The sequence below is a fragment of the Brachypodium distachyon genome, chromosome 4 (genome assembly GCF_000005505.3).
Source record: "Brachypodium distachyon strain Bd21 chromosome 4, Brachypodium_distachyon_v3.0, whole genome shotgun sequence".
Lineage (NCBI taxonomy): Eukaryota > Viridiplantae > Streptophyta > Magnoliopsida > Poales > Poaceae > Brachypodium > Brachypodium distachyon.
Window position 1 is genome coordinate 43,225,724 of NC_016134.3, and position 25,740 is coordinate 43,251,463.

General features: G+C 43.5%; 4 protein-coding genes and 1 non-coding gene across 8 annotated transcripts; 2 read left to right on the forward strand and 3 right to left on the reverse strand.

Annotated features, from left to right (window-relative positions):
* Positions 1 to 966: 966 nt before the first annotated feature.
* LOC100823627 (serine/threonine-protein kinase AFC1) lies at positions 967 to 5,166 on the reverse strand. 2 transcript variants are annotated; one of them, XM_003578616.4, is made up of 12 exons: positions 4,967 to 5,166; positions 4,063 to 4,252; positions 3,485 to 3,511; positions 3,159 to 3,312; positions 2,971 to 3,019; positions 2,766 to 2,880; positions 2,396 to 2,487; positions 2,109 to 2,244; positions 1,952 to 2,016; positions 1,774 to 1,871; positions 1,571 to 1,673; positions 967 to 1,413 (listed from the first exon to the last, which is right to left on the reverse strand). In XM_003578616.4, exons 1-12 carry the CDS (start codon positions 5,057 to 5,059, stop codon positions 1,261 to 1,263), a joined length of 1,275 nt encoding a protein of 424 aa, XP_003578664.1. In that variant the 5' UTR covers positions 5,060 to 5,166; the 3' UTR covers positions 967 to 1,260. The 2 variants fall into 2 exon arrangements, with proteins under 2 accessions (XP_003578664.1, XP_010238524.1); XM_010240222.3 differs by lacking the exon at positions 4,063 to 4,252 and having other exon boundaries at positions 4,967 to 5,098.
* A 6,652-nt stretch (positions 5,167 to 11,818) lies between these two features.
* TRNAR-CCG lies at positions 11,819 to 11,891 on the forward strand. The gene has a single exon. It is a non-coding gene; the product is annotated as a tRNA-Arg (tRNA).
* A 3,030-nt stretch (positions 11,892 to 14,921) lies between these two features.
* Positions 14,922 to 18,144, reverse strand: LOC100823930 (manganese-dependent ADP-ribose/CDP-alcohol diphosphatase). 2 transcript variants are annotated; one of them, XM_003578618.4, is made up of 2 exons: positions 17,905 to 18,144; positions 14,922 to 16,147 (listed from the first exon to the last, which is right to left on the reverse strand). In XM_003578618.4, the coding sequence occupies exon 2, from the start codon at positions 16,088 to 16,090 to the stop codon at positions 15,122 to 15,124; it is 969 nt and encodes a 322-aa protein (XP_003578666.1). In that variant the 5' UTR covers positions 16,091 to 16,147; positions 17,905 to 18,144; the 3' UTR covers positions 14,922 to 15,121. The 2 variants fall into 2 exon arrangements, with proteins under 2 accessions (XP_003578666.1, XP_003578665.1); XM_003578617.4 differs by having other exon boundaries at positions 14,922 to 16,209; positions 17,905 to 18,143.
* Positions 18,145 to 18,560: 416 nt separating this feature from the next.
* Positions 18,561 to 20,634, reverse strand: LOC100846848 (manganese-dependent ADP-ribose/CDP-alcohol diphosphatase). 2 transcript variants are annotated; one of them, XM_014902057.2, is made up of 3 exons: positions 20,436 to 20,634; positions 20,048 to 20,168; positions 18,561 to 19,822 (listed from the first exon to the last, which is right to left on the reverse strand). In XM_014902057.2, the coding sequence occupies exon 3, from the start codon at positions 19,733 to 19,735 to the stop codon at positions 18,758 to 18,760; it is 978 nt and encodes a 325-aa protein (XP_014757543.1). In that variant the 5' UTR covers positions 19,736 to 19,822; positions 20,048 to 20,168; positions 20,436 to 20,634; the 3' UTR covers positions 18,561 to 18,757. The 2 variants fall into 2 exon arrangements, with proteins under 2 accessions (XP_014757543.1, XP_010238528.1); XM_010240226.3 differs by lacking the exon at positions 20,048 to 20,168 and having other exon boundaries at positions 20,436 to 20,633.
* Positions 20,635 to 22,097: 1,463 nt separating this feature from the next.
* LOC100824440 lies at positions 22,098 to 25,370 on the forward strand. Its single transcript, XM_003578619.4, has 4 exons — positions 22,098 to 22,533; positions 22,870 to 23,022; positions 23,915 to 24,120; positions 24,792 to 25,370. The coding sequence occupies exons 1-4, from the start codon at positions 22,153 to 22,155 to the stop codon at positions 24,997 to 24,999; spliced, it is 948 nt and encodes a 315-aa protein (XP_003578667.1). The 5' UTR covers positions 22,098 to 22,152; the 3' UTR covers positions 25,000 to 25,370.
* Positions 25,371 to 25,740: the final 370 nt, after the last annotated feature.

Sequence of the window (25,740 nt, forward strand, 5' to 3'; positions counted from 1 at the left end):
TGTTCTAAATTAAATTTCTTAAGTTTGGATCAAATTTGTAGAAAAATCTACCAACATTTACGACTCTAAATTACTCCCTCCGTTCCTAAATACTTGTCGTGGTTTAAGGAACAGAGGGAGTATCATTTTTTAAGTCCATCATGATACGGCGTATATATTTTCGTATGATACTTATTTGGCAGTATTATATATGTTGATACATTCTCTATAAAGATAGAACTTATTATACTAGGAACGGAGATACTATTACAGTGCAATATCCCCTTCCTGAATTTGAATTGATGTAAAATGATCTACAGTAGTGGTTTACAATTTGATCACGCCTTTGATCAGAGGCATATACAATTACACACCGGCAAATTACATGCATGGAGGAGCAACTCTGAGATATCTGGAGATGGTACTGGAAACATAGCCATAGCCCAAACGGTCAAACCGACAGTCATTTTGGCTCCGAACTCGGCCGTTTCCCGTACCGTCTTGTTCCTCATGACAACAGCAACCACGCACGCCGTCTGTTCACTGTCCCTGTAGTCGATCTTGCCGAGGTAGTAGACGACGCCGTCTTCCTGCAGGCTGGGGACGGGGAGCCCAATGTGGAGCCTCTCGAACGGTATACTCTGTCCGGCGACCAGCACCTCCGGCAGCGAGCCGCAACACTCGGAGGAGTTGAGCTGCGCCACGTGGCACGCGACGGCAACAACGACGAACCGGTGCCGTCGACGTCGCCGGCGATCTTCCAGCTCCACGTGGCGGCCCTCCATCAGTCGAAGACGGTCTTCGCAGGAGCCCGGCACGATGCGGCACTGCAGCTGGGTGTACCTGGGCATAAAGTAGAGTGGAGGGGGAGAGGAATCATCACCGAATAGGAATTCCAGACTTGAATCGAGATCGGGTTTTGCCGCGGGTTCATCACGGGTCCTGTCAGCCGCCGGGACTTTTTCCCTCAAGATAAAGACGCAGATGTGCCGTCTGATTGGTGATTGATCGTGTACTGTATTCTGTAACAGGTGTAATACAACAAGAGAGTTCTACATTTTTCGCCTACAAATAAAATCACAACACATAATGTTTCCATTCTTAACTGGGTTGGCTAATGGTCCCTGTTTCATACCCAGGGAGCATTGGGATTCTCAAGCTTGTACTATTTCCTGCCTGCAACTCCTTCTAGTTTCAAAGGAATGCACCGCCAATCCCGTCAGCATTTGGGTCAGCCGTTAGCATCTCGCATGTATGTGTATGTATGTATAACAGCGTTGGTCATAGTGAACGCCTTTCGCGGTGCCTTGTGAAGAAACGATGGTTCAACGCTTCTTGAGCGGTCAGCCTATCCGAAGGTTCGTACGCCAGAAGGCCCTGCAGCAGACTAATCAAATCCCCAGCAGAGTGATCCACATTCTGCATCACGAGGTTCTGCATTACACAAAATCTAAGTGGTCAGGACAAAGAGCAAAGTAAGCAATAGGATGCTGCAGGGAGTTAGATGCATATCAAAGAGGACAACATAAGTTCCAAGGGGCACAAATTACAAAATGAAACAGGAAAGAAGCACCAGCCTTGTATTGTTTACCTGGAGGCGAGGCAGTTTGAGAACAGCTCTAATGCTCTCTCTAGTTGTTGCTCCTTCTGGCCAGTTCAACCTTCCTCTTCTCATGTACTTCTCCGCTTGGTGGCTAAATTTTCACAAGGCAGAAAATTTAAACTGATCTCAAAAGGCAAAAATAGGTACTAATATTGACAACAGTGCAGGTAGTGGAAAATTCTAGAACATACTCTGCTCTTTCCAGCATGTGCCGTGGGAGAGGACCTAGAACCCTCTCCATCATCGCCAAGTGTTCCAAGTTCTCATGGGTCTGGAATAATGTCTCACCCTGTAAAAATTCAGTGCAGTGATTCAATGATGTATGCTCTCACAAGGTCAGAGACAAACAAGATGAAGGCAAACACATACCGAGCAAAGCTCAACGAGTATACAACCAATGCTCCATATGTCACATGGATAGCTCCATCGATGCCCTAATACAGAACAAGAAAAGTCAGTCCCAATACTCGACAGACAATAAAAAGAATGTTTGTAGCCAATTAGCCAGTTCTGTCCAGATCCATACCCAAAATAACCTCAGGAGCGCGGTAGTGCCTAGTAGAGACAACGTAGCTACAGTCTTGGTGATCATATGTTGTGCTACCAAAGTCGATTAACTTGATGGCGCTAGATTTTGGCAGTTTCCTCGAGAATGATCCATCCTATAGTTAGAGATGTACATATTGAGCATAATAAAGCAACCCAGTATTTAACACATAGCTATACTGAACTAAAATAGTGTGAAAATGGTGAGATTTTTAAGAAACCTCTTCATGTGATTGAATTTCAGTTTATGCAAACAGTAATACATACCTTGTTCTCAGGTAATTTAGTATGCTCTGAAGAAACAAGGAGGATATTCTCTGGTTTAAGATCCGTATGAATTAACTGCAGGTCATGCATAACTGCAACAAGGAAACGATAAATATTAAATACATGTACATGAAACCAAACTATGAGTATGCAGAGACACACGCAAAACCAGATACCCATATATCAGAACAAAGAAAATAAAAGGGCATAAATATTTGAAAATTTGGAAATATCTACTCACTTTCTTTTGAAAATAACCAGAAGAATAAGACAACAGAGAAGAAAACCAGCAAAAAAAAGAGAATCCTAATAGAAAACAAATCTAAGAATATAACACATTTGAGGTTTGCAGAGTACTGTCTCTACACACATGCAACAGATTCCAAAAGTTGCTCTCCAAGCTCGCGAACTAGGTCGATTGGAAATGGGTGGTAGCCACTTTTCCGCAGAAAGTCATATAAGCTTGGGCCAAGCTTCTCGCAGACCTGTTGAGTCATCGAAATTTATTGATTGACTAGACTCCCCAAGTCTACTAGACAAGTTGGGGAAATTTTGTAAATCAACCATATACTTACAATACAAATATGGTTACGATAGTCAAACCAGTTCCGTATTTGCACACAGCTGCAAAAACACTCACGAGCATGTGACTTCCGTTCATTACAGTAGCAATATGACTTGAAAAAACATTTCATAATTTAGTCCATCATGTACATGTTTCTTTAGCTTCATTTTGTAGAGACAAGTTATATATGTAACTTACTGTTTTCCGGCAGCATCATTTCTTGCAAGCTTCTGCAGCACATCAATCTCTATCATTGCTGCATCACTGTATTTCTTTACAGCACGAACAACTTTAATAGCTACCATTTCTTTCCTTTCTCTGTCCCAACATTCCAGTACCTGACCAAAAGTACCTAAACAAACAAAGAGATCATGATATTACTGTGAGCCATAAATGGAATTTTCCTGCAGTTGTGTCCGCAGGTCAGTATGAGCCTTAAAACAGGTTAACAGGTTCTCAGTGTCACCAATTGATTAATTGAAAACTTCACAAATGTATACTGGTGATCGTCAGAAAATTCTAACCTTCGCCCATCTTTCTGAATATTTTGTCTGCAAAAATAGTGAAAAAGGGATATGAGAAAAGAGCCTTTAATGAATTCCGTAATTTCAGAGAATTTCTGCATATAAAGATAATTGTATAATAGATGTCTGACATGCACTTTGCAAATAGACATGTTTGTGTTAACACTAAAACCTAACATCATTTTTTTGAGCTATTAAATAAGCCAATATGGAGAACCTTGCAAACTATAGATCACCCAAAACCAAAGAGATAAAGTAAAATAGCAAAACCCTACAGGAGAAAGGGGGAGAGCCAATGAAGAAAAAACAAAATTAGTCAACATATGAAACTAATTATACAAACCTTCTTTTGTAAAAAATGTATCATGCATTTCAAGGTGATTTTCAAGAATAAAAGAAGTTTAAAAGAGTACTGTATGTTTGCATTACAAAAACATAAACCCACATCTCTAATTCTCTAGATTGAGTAAAACATTTTTCTTTGAAAGTACATGAGAAAATGGAAAATGAAGCTTCAGCAGGCTAATGATCACAAATACAGTGATTATACTACAATAATGATGGTCAAGTGTAATTACAGCGAGAGGTCAAATTCTCTCCAACAGCAAATACGTAATGGCCATCTTTATCATCTTCTCTCCAAGGAGGGGAAGCATTTCGAGCCACACCCTTTGAGAGCAGAGACGAGCAAGTACGGTCCGGAGGATGTGATGACAATACCAGGCTGGTCATATCGCCAACTTCTTGCCCACAAAATGTTATCTGAGCCTACACACATCGACCCACTCATGTTTTTCATGCAGGCAACAATATAATAAAATAAATCCCCATCTGATGCCAATGTTCTGAAGTGAACCAATTAAAACAAAGTGAAGAGTCATTTAAGAACAAAGCAACAATTCATATGCTGCATGTTATCAAACATATGTGCCTGTAAATTTACACAGCTAATACGTGGCAGAATATCCTGAAAATGCTATTGGCAGCTCTCATTTCATGAACTGAGTTAAGTTAGATAATAATACGTAATAAAGTTCCACCAAGTAATTTACAAAAATCTAAATAGTAAACATGCATTTATGCAGTTAACTATAGACCACGCTTAATTCAAGAAATTCCTGCTGTGTTGAACGAAAATAAGCACTCAAGCCCAAGAAGGCAGATCAGATAGAACGACAGCACCCAAAAAAAAAAAATACAGAGGCTATGAAGCTCTAAACAGGGTCCGCACATCCTAATTCCATAAACCACAGACAGCACCACTTCCAAAACCTGACGCTGGCCACATCTTAGCTGTGACAAAAGCTAGATCTACACGGACAAAAAAAATATACAGAGGCGATTTAAACCCTAACCATGCTACAGCTAACCCATCTACGATTTCCAGCGAATCACCCTTCGGCGATGCCATACGACAGCCAAAAGCATCCCAGATCGGCAGATCGGGGGGCGGAGAGGGGTGTCGGGGGAAATGGCGTTTACCTTGGTCGCTGGCGCCACATCCCAGCCAAGCCGAGCCCGCTTGCGGGGGCGGCCGGTGGGCAGATCGGCCGCGGCGGCGCACTTTGTCGCCATGATTCAATCGCTGCGCGAGTTTCGAATTGGGGAATTTGGACAGCGTGAAAGGGGAACGCGCGAAGGGGAAAGTGGAGGCTCGGTAGGTAAAGGTATCTGGTTCGGTTGGAGAGGTTAATATGGACGGAGGGAGTACTTTCCATTACAGCCGGTACACAAATTAGACCGGTTATGATGCATGGTAATTTAAATTAGTACCATGTTTTTATTATTACTTTAAGTTACTGTTTTTGTAGTAACATATATGTGGTGTCATTCATTGTGTCATTTATTAGATTGTAGATTCATCTTATTTTGATTTGTGTGATGTTATGGTAGCGTATCTAGTTATCACAAATCTCTCTCTTCTCATTAATAACATAACACATCATCAAATTTGCTTAGTTGTCACTTATGTTACCACATTTGTTACTCCCACTATGACTAGCCTTAGCGAGCCGAAGGGCTTTGCAATTAAGCTTGTTGGCGCGGGTTTTCAAAAAAAAACTTGTTGGTGCGGCCTTTCAAAAAAAAGCTTGTTGACGCCGCCAGCTTCGTCTTTTTCTTCATGGTGGAGGACTATAGGAAAGATCCTCATTGAGCTATCATGTAAAATTGAATTGTGTGTTTCATTTCAATGAAATGGAACTGGACGGGGCCTTTGGCTCTATAGGGAAGATCCACCGACGTCCAATGGAGACACCGAACTCAGCAGGGGAGCCCGGCGAGCATCAGCATGAGCCGAGCATTGTTTCCCGGGAGATCATCACCAAGGTGGGTGCCAACGGCAGAATTCTACCTCCAATAGATTCGAATGCCGCTAGCGCCAGCCGAAACGAGGGGGTGCCTTCAGCACTGAGCGGAGGAGGGTACATAAACCCTCGACCTACTCCATCATCTCCTCCTTGTAGATAGTTTCCATTTCTTGATAGTTTGGGGGAATTAACCACCAAATCTGGTTAGTACTTATCCAAGCGGTTTGATTAAAGATGATACTATTTCTAAATTTCCAAAGACACCACAAAACAGCAGCACAAATGAAGTTCAGAGCATTATGTTTCTTATTAGAGAGCCACAATCTTGCAATGGACTCAAAATTAGTGCCTAACTGTTGAAAAAGGAAGAAATGACTTCCCAAATAGTTCTAGCAACTACACACAGTCAAAGAATAAATGTTGTATATATTCTTTCTCAGAGCACAATCTTCGGGTTTCTCAATCTTCCTTTTTTTTAAGGTTGTCTCTAGTCATGAGTTTATTATGTGATAGCAACTAGAGAAAAACCTGAACCCAAGGGGGGTGAGGATGGACCACAGGGAGGGGATAAAAACATGTTTAACCCCTCTAAAATTTATTATGCTGTAAAGTAAGCTAGAAGAATCAAGCCCAGAGGCAGTGTACCGCCAGACTAGTGAGTTAATGTCATCTCCAAGTGCCACACTAGTGGCAACCTGCTCAAGAGCATACCATGACTCCATCATGGAATGATCAAAGGTTTTCCTAGTGAGCTTCATCCTAGACATCAACAATAATGGAATTACATTCATTACAAATAATGTAAAGAGTCCAGAACTGAACAACAAGGGAGGATGAACCAAACCATACATCCTACCAAAATTTGATTTTGGTGCCATCCTCAACTACCCATCTATAGCCAAATTTAGCAGATTTTGCAGCCCACACAACATCTTTCCAGAATTTAGAGCTCCTACAATTTTGCTATAAAAATGTTGGGAGATTGGGTGCCATATTTATTATTTACTATTGTTTCCCAAGCTTTCCCATCGCTGGAAATATAACGTGTGACCCAGGAAGCTAGCAGGCAAAGGTTGAGATCTTGGAGGTTGGGAACTCCCAAACCACCAAACAATGGAATTGGGGAGGAGGAATACTAATTCCGAATTGCAGGCCGTAATACATTCTAGTAGTACATGACTGCATCCAAACGAAGTGTAAGATTTTAGTTGACAATAATCTTTGATTTTAACATTAATCGAAAAGCTAAATTAGTGAGGTACACAAAATCCATTGTCTTTTGGCAAGTTGGCACACATATCTTCAAACTTATTCATGTTCGCGCGTGTGATTCTTTGTACTCTCCCCGTCCCATATTAAGTGACTCAAATTTGCCCAAATATGGATGTATCTATACCTAAAAATCGTTTAGATAGATATAATATTTCGGCACTTAATATGGGGATAGAGGGAGCACTTGATATCATGCTCAAACAAAACACTTTTGCTAATTCTTGGTTATCACGGAAAACCGCACACCAGTAAGTAGAGTTAGCCCTCGACCTCCTTAGTTCAAACAAATGAACTAGCTGGTTTTCAAAAAATGATGTGATTTTAATTATTTTTTATGAACTAGTTCATTTGTTTGAACTAAAAAGGGTCATAGGGTACCCGAGGGCCAACTTTTTGCACCTCTACAAGTCCAGAATTTTGCACTATTTACAGATGTGCAACTTGAATGGAATATCAGTGCAGCTTTTAGTTTTTAGGTTATACATGATGATTGGACCGATGTTGATAAAATTGCTCAGAAATGTGTTTGAGATTCGGAAAACTTCAGGTAACAAACTGATGACTGATAGAGAGCCGCAAGCAAGTATCTGAGGGGGGGTGGGGGGGGGGGGGAAACCAGAAAAGTGTCAACAAAATGACTAGGATCGAACGCAAAGCCACCATATCTTTACTATTCCTTAATTCACAGTTACGTTAGTCCATCGTACGTCGTCCCTCTCCCTCCCGCAGACGCACGAAAAAAAAACCAACGAGAAAAAAACCAAGAAGATGCCCGACCTGCCCCCCACCCACGCCCGATACATCCTCCTCTGCTCGCACCGCCACTGCCCCGATCTCTCTCTACCAGCGCCGCCTCCTCCTCCTCCTCGCACACGGCCCGCCCCGATCCGCCTCCTCCTCGTACTGGCGCAAGTCCGGGGGGCGCGAGGACGAGGCCGAGATGCGTGCCGAGGCTGCCGCCCGCCCGGACGAGAACCGACCGACGTCGGCAAGGCTGTCCGCGTCGCCACACCGGCTCCCAAGGTCACGGAGGCTGAACTCGTGCACCGCCGCGAGGAGGAGCAGCTGCGCCTGGAGCGGGCCGAGGCAGCCAAGAAGCGCGCCGCGCGCACCACCAAGGAGGAGTCGAGGGCACTATCGTCGCCGCGCGCACCACCAAGGTACTGTAGTACATTTTGAGTATTTGACCAAAGTTTAGATTTGTTAACTCAAGTGTGATGAAGTGTGAAAAATCTGCAAAGTTCATTTGTGCTGCAAAGCAAACCATGGTATTGTTTAGTCTTGCTGAATCGTTGATAATCATAGGTATTGTTTGGATGTGAATCGTTAGAATGGACGATTAGAGCCGACTTCTGATACTTATTTACAATTGTTTGGAAGTTCCATGAGTGCAGTTACTGATATTGAATTTTTGAAGAGACGAAGAGATGAATTGGCATAATCTTTGAAGAGACGAAGAGATGAATTGATATATAATTTTGCTAATGCCGAGGTAATATTTAGGTTCCTGGAGGCCAACCAGATTGGTGACGGCCATGTTGTTTTCTACATTCGGTATGCATCGCTAATGAAGTCGAAGAACAAGCTAAAGAAAGCCAACAAGTTTTATAACCTTGGAATAGGTTCTTATGAGGAACTGTCACTTCTGGTTGAAATTATTTGGTAGATTGTTTCACTCTATGTAATGACTTGCGGCCTTGTGCATCTCTCAGCCACACCATGTTGTTTTGTTTCTTTTTACACTTGATTCGAGGTTTATTTGTAATGTTGTTTCTTGTGTCACATGAAAAATTTCTCAAGAGGAATTGAGACTACCAAATGCTGTTAAACGCCAGGATGAAACTTGCTCATGATATTGGTACCGCTCCGTGAGTTAAATGTTGAATGCCAATGTCAATATTTGGGCTGTATCCTGTAGGCAGTTTAGCTATGGGAACAATTATTGAATTTGATATCTATAATCCCATTGTTTCAGATATGCTATATGCGGTGATCAGACCCTAAGACACTTTGCAAAGATTAGGCCTTCTACTGGAGCTAGGCTGGCAAATATTGATGGTGTTACCCAGGTATCACTGAGTAATGATACTTAGCAAATGACATGCCATAACAAAAACACTGGTTTTCTGCAGTGTCCAGTAAAATGCGATAATATTTATCACTGTTTTCCATCTTCTACTCACATAACATCTAAACTTTTGTTTCCAGCACTTCGTCAGGCATTACAATGGCATTTTTATCCAAAATATCACACAATTGTCAAATGAGTTGAGTCATCCAATTGATCATTCATAAGGAGTAGAGGATATGATGTCTGTTTCAAAACCTCTAAACAATAATCTTCCAAGGAACTTGGGTGATGCCAAGTTTACTTCATGGGAACTGTGGCAGAAATCAGGGTGCTCATTCAAGAAAATTGTAGTAAGTTGGTTTTCGTTCAAGTTCACCACTGACTGTAAATGAAAGTTCACAGATTGACATCATAGTGTATTCTATTATTTTCGTAGAGAAGTGCCGATAAAAGAGCAAACGGTTATTTCCTACACACTTGATGCTGCTCGAGATGGTTGTGAGATGAACTGGAATAGGTTCTGCGAGGAGACAGGACTGACACATGAGATAGCTTCACGGATCCGCCTTGCCATTGCAGAGGTTGGATTACATGACAAGTTGAAGCCAATAAAAGAGAAGCTTCCAGAAAATGTAAATTTTCCAGAGAATCCATCGTCAGGATGCTGGAAAACCTCGAATGCAACTAAAACACGAATAGGTAAAGGAATACAAATTTTCTGCGCTACTTAACTCTCATACAGAGCGAGGGGGCAAGCTAATAAGAAATGTGGAGTTTAAGAGGGTTACTAAAGTTAAACTAAAACAAGTTACAGGCTTCTTTACCAATTATTTTCTGTGATCCTGCAATCTTTCTCCTCTACAAGATTCATACACCAGTTGCTAATTTGCTAGCTTGATTTAAATTTCATAGAGGTGTTATAGTTTCCACTTAGCAAACAACCAATACTAAATTTCTTCTATTCTTATGTTTGACTGTATCATATTTTATGATCTTATGCGTCATTTACACCTACAGAGTTCTTGACTTGTCTCTATTATTATTCATGGAAGTAAATGACTCATTGTTACTTTACCTTTTAAGGACTAATTTATGCACTATGTTGTATACTTTATCTTTTTTTATCTTCGGGTTATTTGTTTGTTCCATTAGGAAAGGAAAGCCTGTGGAGAAGTTGGAAAATGCACACGGGGCCTTTCTTAGGAGATCAACCAAAAAGAAGGAACACTCCGAGGTGCACTATTTAATGACTGCAACCTTTCTTTCTTTCTTTTTTGTCCAATTTTCACTCTTCACTGAATGGATTTGATTCATCTTCATAACAGGATGACGTAGCAACTGATGATCAGCCCGCATGCATATTTGGTAGCGATTTGAATCGTCGTGAAACCAGTAAGTTTATTGTGTGATACTGTGATCCAACATCAATTCAAATGCTTGGCTGATCTTGAATTTGATATGACAGGAGGCCACCACACATGATACAGAAGTGTATGTTATCAAGGCAATGGATGGTGTGTTGTTAGAAATGGTCTATCTTTGAGGTTGTGAAGCCAAGAGGAGAATGAAATAAACTATTGGATTCTACGGCACCATCGGTTAGTTATCTCCGAGGTTGTCGAGCCAAAAGGTAGAAGGTTAATTAGGTTAGGTGTTCGACCTGACGATCAACGTCGACGTTTTACCTTTGTCTTCATCCTTGTTGCCTACTTCTGAGACAAGATCTTTATCTAGGTGTTTGGGCCTCAAATAGGTGATATTGTACAATTCTGAACAGTCCGTACCCATGTTTGTTCGTTAAATCGGTTTGTGTTATTTGTTATCCGCCTGCACTGTCACAATGAGTGACTATAGGACTTGGAATATTTTTACATATACAGAAGAGTAATACCTCATTATATGAGATAAATAGTAATTACACATCAACTTTTTTGCTTTTTGTCATTCTTGTCAAGCGATAGATGTTTATATCTCCGTTGCAAAACACGGCCCTTAACTAGTTCACATTTTACCGTGGAGTTAAGACAAAGAGGCATGCATCCTACTGAGGATCATGGCCCGCCTTAATTACCTCAGGCTGGCCGGAAGGCGTGATGCACAGTCGACAAAGGCACCGGACTCACCCAAGTAGAACACTGACAGAGGCACGAAATAGGCAGTGTTGTGCTACTAGTTCAAACCAAGTTCACTCGCGTGCCGCCAAAAGTGAGCTCAGTTTTTAAATGGCACGGCAGTTGTGAATAAATCATTGGTTTTGCTGCCTCCTTCCTTCCCGAGTTCATCTTCTCTCAAACAAGTTGATTCTCTTCTATTTTTCTTGTCCAAAATGTTACTCCCTCTTGCATTTACCCTTAGAAATGTACTCCTACGTGCTAATTGCTTAACTTAATCAAATTAGCATTCAAAGTTTGCTCACCAAAATGGCACGTCACGTCTGAAGCAGCCAACTGATCGATCATCGAGCACCAAAATACCAGAAAAACTCTTCCCAGTTTCCAGCCAAACCGGGAGAGAATGGTTGCCTCAGGTGCATCTTCGTGTCGTTCGACCGGCCAGGACGGCGACGGCAAGGTCTCACGACAAGATATTTAAAAATGATGATAAAGATTCAATATGATTAGAAAATATCGTCGAACTTTTGCTGCAAACATAGTTTAGAAAGTTTACCATCCAACACAAGCTGACCGCGTGGCCTAATGGATAAGGCGCTCGCCTCCGGAGCGGGAGATTCTGGGTTCGAGTCCCAGCGTGGTCGTTTTTTTCTTCTTTCTCAGCAAGGGGTTGAGGGGTAAACATGCTTCCATTTCCACAACCGCAGAGTGCTCAGTGCTGTTGAACTTTGTTCAATTTCACTTTGGCGAGGTTGCTATGCTTGACCTCAGTTTGCTGTACGCCTGTACGCTCACTCAGCCTCGAGCAATCTCTAAGAGTTTTCGACACTCTTTGGTAGATTCTACAAATCTCATTCCCTATAATTCACATCTTTATATTATATTCATATCTTTTAAATGATTTTCTAAACATCAATATTTCAAATGAGTTGATTTGAAATTGTATATTTGAAACACATATAATTGAAATAAAAATGTTTTATTTTATTCATAATTGAAATAAAAAATTGTGTATTCAAATCAGTTTGCCAAAACCCTGACCGCCCGGTACAGGGGAAAGCCCCTGAGATAATCAAAAGTGGGAACTACATTCGGCAACAATAAAATAGTTGGGACTTGAGACAACCCTTTATTTTTTAGTATATATTAGTACAGTGCCCGTGCGTTGTCACGGCCTCTAAGTTTTCTTCGCTTTCATATTAAACATAATACGTGCGAAACTGCACGTTTATTGAAAAGACAACATAATTTGACATTCGGTTGAAATGAAATTCGGTAAGTCCAAATTTGACTTTCTATGCATATAGTAAGTGTACCCGTGCCGGTAGACCAGGTGCAAAGGTTGGATATAATGAGAATAGAGTTAAAGTTTAGGGTACCATGGTCGTTATCTTATTGCATAAAAAAAAAGGTCAATATTTCGCCATCTTACATCCCCACAAAATTTCCATATTGTCAAACGATGTTATAATTTTTAGAAGGGAATTGTCAAATGATATAATTAGTACGAATTCTTTACTTTATGTAAGTAGTTCACAAACCGAATTAGTATTGTGCAGCTGCTAACAACCAGCGATGACGCTGCGCGGTTGCAAGTAGGCGACGGCGGCTGCGGGTATTCGAGGGGGCGGCTGCTACAGGTAGGCGGCGACTGCTGCGGGGATTCGAGGAGACGCGGCGCAAGGCAGGGATCCGTCGGGGCTGCAGGTTGGCGTGTGCCGTGTGGCGCGGACGCGCGGTGGCGCCGCTCGGCAGGGAGGCGTCGGGGCTGCCGGGGAAGAGAGCTGAGTGTTTCAGAAAAAATTAAGGAAACAGGCCTGAACGGGGAACCTTAGCTACGAAAAGGTCGTAAGCCCATAAAACGTACGACGGCCCAAAAAATCATACGACGAAGGAAGCATTCATCTCTTTATTATTTGGGTAGAAAAAACAGTAATAGAGACAGAAACATGGATCTGACACCAAAGGTGTAAGGTGGGACGGCCGACGGGCATCAATGTTCGTATCTTTTACTAGTACGGAAATGATAAGAGTATTGAAGTACAAATACAACCTTCTGACTGAACTTCAGATCTGGCAGCACAAAACTAGCTTTTGGACGAGGGGCTGTTAGACTCAATTTTGAAAAGCTGATGCCAAGTAACACTTGCACTAGATCAGAAGGGAACAGCCAACATGTTACACCCGCAAAGGGCAAAAGACCCTTGCACTTTGGCACCGTACATCTACGGTCCACAAGGTTAAAAAAAAACACTCGCATGAAGGTGATCTCATAAAAAAAATTATCACCTTCAGGGGAAAGAATCACTGCCACAAAAATACTCTGCAATCTCAGAGATGAAGTACCTCACTGCTGTTGGCCAGCGTCAAGATTTGAGCTGCTTTATAACAAATTTAATTTCACATTCCATCCATCTGTGGATTTCGATCATGCAGTGTCTTCTGATTAGGGCATACAATGCAGGCCTTCCCTGCAATCTTTGAAAATATTGGATGCTGAGCTACACCGGATCATCTCTACAAAATTTGAACTACCTTATTCAATGATCTCAACCAGTTTCATGCAGACACATCTTTATGGTGATCTTGACCCAGGTATAAAAACATCTATCGTGATGGATTTATAATCGTAAATGTTGGTAAACTTTTCTATAAACTTGATCAAAGCTGAAAAGTTTGACTTAGGACAAAACGAGAAATTCTTACATTTAGGAACAGAGGATACTGTGAAGGCTTATTTCGTTTTTCATTGGCAAAAACATGCAATTTATACGACATAAAGTTGATACCATTGTATTTTTATTTAAAAGTATTTACGTGTGGTTATGGTTTCGATCACATAAGTCATATCGAGTAAACTTTAGTCAAAGTCTTGGACTTACATTTTCGGATAGATGGAAGATACCTGGTTCTAAAATCTAAAGTAGCGAGTACTCCTATATATAAAGAAAAACTACCAAACAATTGAATAAGGCAGGTGTCGATTATTTCTTATTATAGCTTACCATGGATGTCATGCATCGAACATAAAAAAGCATATTCTGCATCTTTACAATGACGACTAAATTGGTCTAGAATTTTGTAGGGGTGGTGAAAACAAAATGATCTAACGCACCGGTACTTCTCAATAAATTTCATTCATTTTTGTGAGAGCCTGCAACTTGGTTGTAATTGGATCTTTCTTGAGAAGCTCGAACAAATTATGCCTTTCTTGTTAATTTGTATAGCATATACTAGAATTGAAATTGTTGTCAGAAATTTGTGTCGGACAATGCAAAAAATTAAAAAAGAATCAGCATTTATAAACAGAGGAATAAAATAAAATAAAATAAAATGTGAAGGACCAAGCCAATCATAGTCACGCATAAGTTTGGATAAGTTGCGGAGGACACCAGACAGCTAAAAAATCATGAATGTAGTTCATATCTTCAAACAGTTAATAAGGTACACACATAACCCTTCAAAAGGATACCTAAAAAAACTCTTGAAAAGGAGAACAGGATTCTTGGTCACCATGGGAAACTCTCTCATGATATTTCAAGAACAAAAAACGTATCATGTAAAATAGCATTGCATCGTTTAATTTTCAACAAAAATCCAAAAATAATTTTGGAGAATGTGCATACACATGTAGTCGCCGCATCACAGATACAACTCCAAAGGAAGACAATAACTGTGTAAATCATATATGCCAATAGAGATATCAGAAATTCAGAACGCAACAATGTCCATTCAGCAGTTCCCAAAGGGGGAACTAAGCATTACAACAATTGCATTATTTTTCCGCCAGTATTCATGTCATCTACATTTAACAATGTCGTCGATTGTCATAAAAAAATGAAGTCACATGAAGTTTATTCTGCGCCAGATCTCACTACATGGTCTGAAAACACATTTCAGTATCAGCCATTCTATCAGAGCCTACAAGCAATAGCCTGTCAGGATATGCTTCGATATTTCCATATGCAGTTGTGCCAGGAGGACACTCCAAAGCAGCCTCAAGAGTGCGATGGTGCACACCGTGGGAGTCGACGGAGTGGCCACCCTTGTGGTCGTGCCCCGCAAAGCACGCCTTAACACAGTTGTACTGGCGAACAATAGCCATGACCTCATCGTAGTTCCACATAAGAGCTGCTGGGGATGCTGCACCGGGATCCATTGGGAGATGACTGCATAAGATGACATTTTGCCGGCGCTCTGATGCATCCCGTAAGACATCATTCAGCCAGGACAGCTGCTCCTTGCCAACTGCACCATTGAACATCACGAACCGCCTATCAACACCAACCAGCCCATCTGGGCTATTCTTGTCGGTGTTTGGATTCTTTTCATCCAGGAGCTTCATGGCTGCTGCAGTCACTGGATGATCACGAGACCAACCAAGCACACTGAAGTCATAGGCATCCAGAACAACAAATCTGTACTCAGGACATGGTGAGAAGTCATAGTACGCACGATCAGAGTCCGTTGGCATCTTCAGCAAGTCCACTAGCTTGCTGCGAGGAAGATTGTAGAGGCAATGGTTGCCAAACATGTGGTAGGTTGGACCATCAAATTTATCAAACTCGTCAAGGACCTTCTGCACCGCCCACAACGATTTGTCTTTTGGGCAGAATCCATCAATGATGTCGCCAAAGTTGACCGAGAACTTAATATTTCCTTGCTTGTTCCATGTACTGACAGCCCTTTGGAGAACACTGATGCTGTGACGGTAGTAGCGTGGAACACCAAGGAATGAGCGGCCGTCTGGGATATCCGCATACTGAACATCAGCAATGACACCAAAGGAAAACAATGGCTTCTTAGCATATGCATGGACTAGTCCATTTGTCGCAGGCATCATCAGAACTTCAGTCTCCGGACCTTTGGATATTATTTTTGTTTTTGCGAGGAACCGGACCTTCAAAATCAAACGTCAGAAGGAGATCCTGGAATTGCAAGCAGTGATCTATGCGCTGGAACCTAGAAGAGAAGATAAGCAATATTTGTTCAGCTATCTGACTATGTGAGGGGATTAGTACAAAGAACTGTGTCACAGTAAAAAGTAAGGCATAGTGGTCGAACTGTAGAAGCACATTGTGATCACTACCGACTAGTACCATAGTGGTAGAACTGTGAGTAAATTTCACAAAACCACACTTTTTGAGGCAGCTCTATCGTCGAGCCACAGTTAACGCAAAACTGTCCGAAGAACCACACTTTTTGCGTCAATCCTTCTCACTTAACCCGAAACCGCTTACTTAGGTGGTTTTGCTCCGATCCTGACCGGTGGGGCCCATATGTCAGTCGACACGTCACCATCCTCTCCGCGCACCAGGCCTTGACCCAGGTCATCCACGACTCCGCTGCCGCCAGATCCACCGACAGCTCCTCCTCCGCCACGACGGCCACGTCTTCCTCCTCCTCCTCCTCCTCCGAATCCCCCGACGCCGTGTCCGCCAGCCCCGCCGCTTGGCCTTGCGAATCCCCAGTCGACCTCAGCGGCTCTGCGTTGACTCCGACGCCGCACTCCCCAAGGTCTCAGGCTCGGGCTCTGCCGACGATACCTTAGGCATGGTCTGCATCGCGTCCTTGGACTCGGCCTTGCGGACAGAGCCCCTCAAGCTTGAGCCGTGCCGTTTCGTCGTGTCCGTGCTCCCGGTCGAGGCCACGGACGTCCGCCTCGGCACGTACGCCGTCGACGTGAGCGAGCTCGTGCTCAACTCCCTCGCCAAGATCAACAGCTCCAAGGCCGCCACGTCCACCGGTTCGACCGTGCGTTCCGCCTCACAGGCAAGGCAGCCGGCGGCGAGCTCGTACTCACGCTCGCGCAAGGATTCACAGCAAGAAGTCTTTTAGCATCGTGGCTAGCAGGTAAGCAGCACGCCGAAGCTTTCGCTTTCAGAGGCATCCGATGATGGTGCCATCTCGCATTCCATGAGAGCGGCATCCAGGGACTTGGTGGACGTGCTGCTGCGGCTCGCCGAGGACGAAGAAGGGGAGCCTAGGCTGACGCACGACGAGGTGAATGCGTTCGTGCAGGGCATCATCGCCGGGGACACAGAGAGCTCAGCGGTGATGGCATGGAGTGGGTGCTGGCGGAGCTGCTGCGGCGGCCGGAATCCATGGTAGTGGCCACCGAGTGCGCGGGGAGGATGGTGACGTGTCGCCTGACATATGGGTCCCACCGGTCAGGATCCGAGCAAAACCATCTAAGTAAGCGGTTCCGGGTTAGGTGAGAAGGATTGACGCAAAAGGTGTGGTTCTGCGGACGGTTTTGCGTTAACTGTGGGTTGGCAATAAAGCTGACTTAAAAAGTGTGGTTCTGTGAAATTTACTCTATAACCGTAGAAGTTCTTTGTTCTTTCAAATTTTCTAATCTAAAGTTTAATTTCGCCCTTAGAAGCTAGCTACTACTGAAACCTTAAATTACCAAATATCCTACTAGTAACATTTTTCATTAACAAGATAAGACCAGTACGTTCAAGACATTGGAATAATACTGCGTACTATACATTGCCCAACAAAATCCATGCCAGCCTATCGCTGTGATTCGAAGGGGCGATTTGGCCTAACCAGCGGCTATACAAAGTGAACACGCAACCGAGTTTTTTGTAATCGAAGCCTACTACAGTGAAACAAAGCAACCTCTCGATCGGGGAAGGGACGACGGGTTACCGGCGCAAGGTGGGAGGCAACGACGGGTGTGGCGGCTGTCCGGGCTCCGGCGGCACCGGATTAGCTACTCTTGGATCGGGATGGCGGAATCTAAACTAGAAGGAGCAGCCGCGAGGAGGAGGAGGAGGATACTAGAAGAGGGGTTTGGAAGTTTGGATCTTGCGCTGGGCGAACGAATGCCTCTCGTCTTGGGTTCGGTGTCGAGACTCGAGAGGAGGATGAGAGACGGGGGGAAGAAACAAGACCGGCCGGTCGTTCCGTCGCTAAGTTCTGGGCCAAAAATCAAGGCCCAGTTTTTTTTTTACCAAGATCACAATGCCCATTTTGCACATGATTTAAGCAAGTAATCACTTGAGAACAGGTTTTTCCCCTAAAAAAAACTTGAGAACAGGTTTTAGGTACACACTCGAAATGGAGACATACAGTTAGCATCCAAATTTCTCAGCTGATGATATTGCACAGGAAATATTCATCACGGTCGTGAATCCATTATCCCGTGTAGAAGCTTTCATTTTTCTATTCAAAACAAAATAAAACATAAATTATTTTGGTTTGACCTGCTTCATAAAAATACAATGGAAGACAACCACCTTGCAAAGTATAATTCTGCTAATAAAGATATCAGACTGTAGCAATATGCTCCATTGAGCTGCGCCTGAAGAGAGAACTAATCATTACAGCAGTTCCATTACCATTTTCTCTGCCAGTATAAATGTTACTTACATAATTACAATGCAATAGTTTCGTCAATGTGAATCTTTTCCAGAGCAACATCATAAAAAAAAATGAAGTTGCGTGAATTTTTTCGTCAATGTGAATCTTTTCGTCAATGTGAATCTTTTCCAGAGCAACATCATAAAAAAACTCCCAGGGACTGAAAACACATTTCAGTATCAGCCATTCCATCAGAGCCTACAAGCAATAGCCTGTCAGGGTATACTTCGATGTGCCCAAATGCACTGGTGCCAGGAGGGCACTCCAATGCAGCCTCGAGAGCACGATGGTGCACGCCATGGGAGTCCACGGAGTGCCCGCCCATGTGGTCGTGCCCCGCAAAGCAGGCCTTGACACAGTTGTAGCGACGAACAATGGCCATCACCTCACCATAGTTCCACATAAGAGCTTCTGGGGATGATGCACCGGGGTCCATTGGGAGATGACTGCATAAGATGACATTTTGCCGGCACTCTGATGCATCCTGGAGAACATCATCCAGCCAGGACAGCTGTTCCTTGCCGACTGCACCGTTGAACATCACGAACCGCCTGTCGATGCCAACCAAACCGTTAGGGCTGTTCTTGTCGGCGTTTGGGTTCTTTTCATCCAGGAGCTTCATCGCTGCCGCAGTCACAGGATGGTCACGAGGCCAGCCAAGCACACTGAAGTCATAAGCATCCAAAACAACAAATCTGTATTCAGGACATGGTGAGAAGTCATAGTATGCACGATCAGAATCCGTTGGCATCTTCAGCAAGTCCACTAGCTTGCTCCGAGGAAGATTGTAGAGGCAATGGTTGCCAAACATGTGGTAGGTCGGTCCATCAAAATTCTCAAACTCGTCAAGGACCTTCTGCAATGCCCAAAGCGATTTGTCCTTTGGGCAGTATCCATCGATGATGTCGCCAAAGTTGACTGAGAACTTGATATTGCCATGCTTGTTCCATGTATTGACAGCCCTTTGGAGGACACTGATGCTGTGACGGTAGTAGCGTGGGACACCAAGGAATGAGCGGCCGTCTGGGATATCTGCATACTGGACATCAGCGATAACGCCAAAGGAAAACAAGGGCTTCTTAGCTGATGCATGGACTAATCCATTTGTCACAGCCATAAAACTTCAGTCACTTGAGCTATGGAATTTCTTTTTGTTCTTGTGAAGAATCGAACGGGCCTCTGAAATCAACTGGCAAAAGGGATCCTGGAAAAGTAGGCAGTGATATCTTTGTTAGAACCTACAGGACTATCAATGTTTGCTCATAATTCTGGATAAGCGAGGGGATTAGTACAAATGACAGCGTCGCAGTCGAGAGCAAAGCAGTATCGATACCATAGCAGTAGAACTGTGGAAGTCCGTTAAAGAAAATACTCCGTAGTAAAACAGTCTCGTTTCACGACACTAGCTAGTACTGAAGCCTTAAAATACCTGAGGTCTTAACACTTTCCACTAACGAGATGAGACCGGCTCCATACACTGCAATATTGCATATATGATACATACTGTACATTTCATCCCAGACTTGATGGATTCACAAGTCTTGTTGTGCCTGCACCCAGAACAATAAGCACCTTTGCTTAATTTCTTCCAGGAGGCCGCATCCTGAATTGCTAACAAAAGAAGAAGAAAAAAAAAACACCGAGCGCTACTGTGAAGCAGTTCAAGGCAGCATCAGCGATTTGACCAAACCGAAACCAACGATTCTACGAAGTGAACGTGCAGGTGCGGCCGAGTTATTTGCATTCTGCAATCCTGAAATCGAAGCCTACTGACGGGAAACAAAGCAACCTCAATCGCAGAAGGGACATGGAATTACCGGCGCAGCGTTGGGGACTTGGTGGTGCCGACGGGCGGCGGCCGCCGTGAGCGAGCTATCCAGACTCCGGCTCTGGTACCGGAAGGCGGATGGCGGAATCTGGAAGCGGCAGCCGCGTGACGAGGAGGATAGGAGTTCGGATCTTGACGAGAACGCTTGGGTTTGGCGGCCGGTCGTTCACTCGCTAAGCTCTGGGAACGAATCAAGCTGAGAGCCTGAGAGCACAATACCCCATTTGCGACGAAATGTGTGTACGGAGTATTTCTTTTCTTCGAGGATATCAAATCAATTAACTCTTACGTGACTATTTTTTTTAAAAAAAAATCACATGCAAGATTTCACTACTCTTTCTGACCCATATTACTTATATTACTTGTTTCCGATTCAGACAAGTAATATGGGTAAGAGGGAATAGAAAAATAACATTGTCTTCCCCTGCACTCGTTGGTAGAGGTCGTGACCCAGACTCGATTCTACTTTTGAATCTTCGAACCACATCGAAACCAGAAAACATTGCTGATGTAGCAATCCGAAATTCATCGGACATAGAAAGAAGACGCATGGTGAAGTGATCTGGAAGACAAATCATCATTTTGCCCAGAAATATATGGCAAAAGTTTAACCCTCCCAAACACACACTACCCGCGCTGGCAAGCAAAGTAGCCGGAGCTGGTCAAACCTCGCCAATTGAAGACTAAGCACCAAGACATAAAGACCATGCGCAAAATATGAAGACATATAGTATGTCATAAAAAGCAACAACCGGACAGTCCCCGTCCTCGCCCGGGGAAATCCTATTCTTGAATCACACAACGTCATCATATCACCATGGAGCACTACTGATAAACCAAACCTAACTATAAATGACCCAACTAATATGCCGCAAAGCAGATCCGCGGTCCCAACACCCTCCCGTCAACGAAGCGGTGCGGAAGTGGCGGGAGGAGTAGTGCAGAAGGAGCTTTTCTGGAAGTGAAACCGACAGGATGTGTTTTCAAGTTTGTTCTCCGAGACAAGTGTATGTATGTTTGTCACTCCTGCAAAAAATACTTTCTCAACTATATTTATTTAGGTGTGAATTATGTCCCTCAACTTTTGTAAGTTTTAACGCCAAGCAAATGTCGTACTTCATGCTCGTTGGTCAAACCTGGATTTGACGAGATTAATGGTTGGTTTCTCTGCCTCGCAGGCAGTGGCGGAGCTGGTATACAATCATTGGGTTCAAATGAACCCAATGAAATTGTTAAATCCTTCACTAATTTAGACTTTGTTTTCCTTATGAAAAAATATACCCAAAATAAGGGGACTGAACCCAATAATTTGAGTTTCTACCTTCGCCACTGCTCGTAAGCGCATGATGCGGTGATTTTCGTCCAATTGCATGAGCGAGCAACCGTGTTCCTAGATTTTTTGTTGGCTTCATTGGACGTTGTCGTGTTTCATCAATCTGCAAGTGAAACAGAAGGCTCAACCCGAAAGCAAAGAGAGAGCAGCAAATGGTCGTCGATGGCAACACCTTAGAATTGCCAGCACCACCCATCCTCTCTCCACGGAAAGAATATCCCCAAAAGTGGGCCCACATGTCATCCACTTAAGTGCCGTGCGAAAGCTATTTAGTTGATGCATAAATATGCCGAGATTCTTTTTACTACTCCGGCTAAATAGTACTTGTACCACTTCTTGTTCTCTAGCATTTTCCCTCCTTCGGGCTTCGGCGATGGCCGCCGGTCTCCTGCTCGGCGACGCTGCGAGGGCCCACCTGGCCGTCTGCCGCCCGCGCCTCTACCTGTGCAGCTGGGCCCCCAGGCCCCTTCGCCCGCGCCACGGCCGCAGCATCTCCCGCGGCCGGCGCGCGCGCGGCGGCTACGTGCCGGCCAGGTTCGCCGCCTCCGCTTCGGGCGGCGGCGGCGGAGAGGAGCCGTCTCCGTCGGAGTATGAGGTGCGGAGGGAGAGGGAGGCGGAGATGACGCGGCGGCTCAAGGAGGCGGAGGAGATGGAGGAGCTGGAGCGCACGGCGGAGGAGCTGCAGAGCCGGGCCTCCGCCGTTGACGAGTCCGAGGAGGAGAAGCGCGAGCGGGTCCGCCGCGAGCTCCAGAAGGTCCCAATCCTTCCCGGCCACAGCCGCAGTTTACTACTTACCGTGTCCTGTTAGCCACAGAATAGTAATTAACTCGTAGCAGCGTTGATTGCCTAGTTACTACTGCAACACATGTGCACATCCACACTGACACTTAAGAACCAGATGGAGAGAGGGACCAAAGCATCAAACCACGCTTGAAGCAGTGAAGCTACAAATTAACTATACTAGCTAGTAGCTACCTTGCGAGTTCATTTGTAACTATCTCATTCTTATTTTACTACATACATTGTTCTAGAATTGGCTATTTACATATCATGAAAAAGGATACCGATTGTCTTGGGAGTGTGTTTGCAGGTTGCAAAGGAACAGGCTGAAAGGAGGGCGACTGCCAAGCAAATGTTTGATTTGGGACAAAGGGCGTATGGAAAAGGAATGTATGGCCGCTCCATCGAATTTTTGGAGGCTGCACTTACTATCATACGCCCCTCCTCGCTCCTTGGTGGTGAGGTAGTACATATATCGCAAGTGTCATGCTAATGTTACGAGATCCATCCATCTCTGGTTTCCTGTATTCTGCTCGCTGGTATGCTGAATGAGTGAGCATAAGTAGTGCTAGAAAGAATATGGATGCTACCGCTAAGTAACTTGCTAATTCGCACTGCGGCACTGCCAGTGTCTTATCTCTTGTGCACCTATGTTCAAGCGACATCAGGTGTACTGTGTTGGTATCAGATTTTTACCACAACCTTAGTTTCAACTTATTTTCTTTCAGAGGACTAGCCTAAGATTCATGGCTTCAACTTGAATTTTCCAACTTATGAATCCTTGGAAACCATGAACTAAAGTTTGCACGCCCCTTTGCCAACTTTTCCAAGCAATTACTTAGTAGAGTGAAGTGACCTCAGTGAAGATTCAAATGAGTGAGAATGACTAAATTAAGCCTGACCATAGAAGTTGGTTACTTTGTGGGAACTAGAAATATTCATGCAGTTGGATCCGTGGTTTATAGATTTATGAGTTCTCTGGATGGCATAAGTACATGTCTGTTAGGTGTAGCTGATATGCACTTAGAATGCCCTGTGGGTAAGTATGCTACTTATGGACCTGGTAGCAGTTGGCACTGTCATAGTCAGCTTGTTACCACAAGGTCCACAATCTTAGCTGTGTCTCGACCTACGAGAAAGACTGGCTATTTACAATGAGAATTGAAATTATTCTTCATACTGCGCATGACATATCGGCATTGGAAATTTGGAATTGGTGTACATATGTTACTAGCAGCACGTGTCACCTGGACCAGTTCACTGATTTCGATGACAACCCTTGATCATGGTTGTAAACTAGGATGAAAGATTCTGTAGGTGCCTTAGTGATATCGGCTGCCTGCTCTCACTTCCAGATTCAAATTTGGCTTGCAATGGCATATGATGCCAATAGGCGGCACAAGGATTGCATAGCATTGTACAAAGAATTGGAGAATACACATCCAATGATTAACATCAGGAGGCAGGCAGCTGAACTTCGGTACATTTTGGAGGCACCCAAGTTGAAGATCTCCAATGACGAGGTGGTCACAATACCACAAATTGGATCCAGCTGGGATTGGTTAGTCACCTTTCTGCTACTGTACTGTTTGCTTTCGCCATCTCTATGCCTGGTAGATGGGTACTTTGGTTTCTCTGCATGTGTACATTGAAGAGTTAATAGAAGTTTGCTAGGTTGTTCACATTGCCTAAAGGAGTTTTTTTATCTGCTTTAGCAGCTATATGAGTAATGTTACGCGTTCAAACATCTGCTTCTTTTGTTATCATGTCTGTTGAACTGTATATTTTATATTCTAAACTGGTTGTTTGTTTCCATACTACTACATCGCATCACCTAACTATTGTTCTTTTTGCATGGTATCTGCGGTTGCAAGTACAGCCAAATTTCGAACTACAACTTTCTGTAGAGAAAATCATTTTGGCTAGTGAACATGCACAAGTAAATGGCTTTTAATCTTGATTGACTTGATTTTGTAGCTAATCATAGATCCTGAGATTTCAACTCTGTGACTGAACTTAGAATTATTGCATACAACAATATATGAGCAGCGACATCCTCTGCATTCTGCAAGAGCTTTTGCATGAAAGATATTCATTCCTGAGCTGTTAGTTACTAGTACAACTTAAGAAAAAAAACATGTGCGCTTCTATCATCTATGTTATACAATGAAAAGTGTCTGTCGATTCATTTCACTAGGTTAATCTAACATGATGTGTCATCATGCTAACTAGGTACGCTGGAACATGGAGTGACAAAATCGAGGAGCAAGAGAACAAGAAAAGGAAGATGGTGGCTGCCAGCAGCCAAGCTGAAGCTTCGACGAACATCTTTAGCAATCTCTCTCTCCTGCGTCCACCAAGTGAATGGAAAAAAAGTGCCTGGGTGATCGTCACTCTATGGATCGTTTTGATTGGAACAGCATTCTATCTGCAGAGATGAACAGCTCATGCAACTCTTGAAGATACCATTGACACTCTCACGACACAACGTGGCCACGCAAAAGCACGGAGACGTCGCATATATGAAAATGACTAGCAGCAAGGGATGTTCGGAGACTGTAGGTGCTGGTGAATTGCATTTGTTATTTTCGTTGTGCTATCCAGGAAAGCTATATATACATATTCTCTTGTGTAGTGTACCGGCATAGCCCAGAAGGTACCTTTTCCGGTCGAATGTAAATACCAACTAGAAATATAAACGAAATGTCCACTGGTCCTATATTGATCTCCCACATTTAGAAAATTCACTTGTAGCCACGCTTATCTCTCAGAGCAATGCTGATAATTCTGATATGTCGGCGGACTTGTTCTCCTGTGCTTGTAATCGATGTAGCAGCTATATATTATTGCTATTCTTTCTGCTTGCCAAAAAAAAATACTTGAGAGATATCTCATGGAAATGCTGGAAATGGTTATGTTAAAAATGTACGCAGCGGTACTTTTTTTTTTGCGTATCCTTCTGAGTATTTTTGTGCATGCTGGAAACGGTCATGTTCACGCAAGAAAACTTCTGAGTATGTTTTGTGTATGCTTGATCTGAACCACACCTTCCTTTCAACAAGGACTTCCTTTTTTGGGAGCATGAAGGATGTTTTTTTTTGTTGCAACAAGAACTTTCTTTTTTCGGAGCATGAAGGATGAATGAACCCGTTGGACTTGGTACTTTCCCAAAGGAAAGAGA

What these genes read in the sequence shown, in the direction of transcription:
- LOC100823627 (XM_003578616.4), bottom strand. Translation starts at nt 5,059, where the DNA reads ATGGCGACAAAGTGCGCCGCCGCGGCCGATCTGCCCACCGGCCGCCCC. An exon ending in ATGTGGCGCCAGCGACCAAG is followed by an intron (nt 4,253 to 4,966) that starts GTAAACGCCATT and finishes CGATGTGTGTAG; the next exon opens with GCTCAGATAACATTTTGTGG. An exon ending in AGAGAATTTGACCTCTCGCT is followed by an intron (nt 3,512 to 4,062) that starts GTAATTACACTT and finishes CTATTTTTGCAG; the next exon opens with ACAAAATATTCAGAAAGATG.
- LOC100823930 (XM_003578618.4), bottom strand. Translation starts at nt 16,090, where the DNA reads ATGATGCCTGCGACAAATGGACTAGTCCATGCATATGCTAAGAAGCCA.
- LOC100846848 (XM_014902057.2), bottom strand. Translation starts at nt 19,735, where the DNA reads ATGGCTGTGACAAATGGATTAGTCCATGCATCAGCTAAGAAGCCCTTG.
- LOC100824440 (XM_003578619.4), top strand. Translation starts at nt 22,153, where the DNA reads ATGGCCGCCGGTCTCCTGCTCGGCGACGCTGCGAGGGCCCACCTGGCC. An exon ending in TCCGCCGCGAGCTCCAGAAG is followed by an intron (nt 22,534 to 22,869) that starts GTCCCAATCCTT and finishes GTGTGTTTGCAG; the next exon opens with GTTGCAAAGGAACAGGCTGA. An exon ending in ATTGGATCCAGCTGGGATTG is followed by an intron (nt 24,121 to 24,791) that starts GTTAGTCACCTT and finishes CATGCTAACTAG; the next exon opens with GTACGCTGGAACATGGAGTG.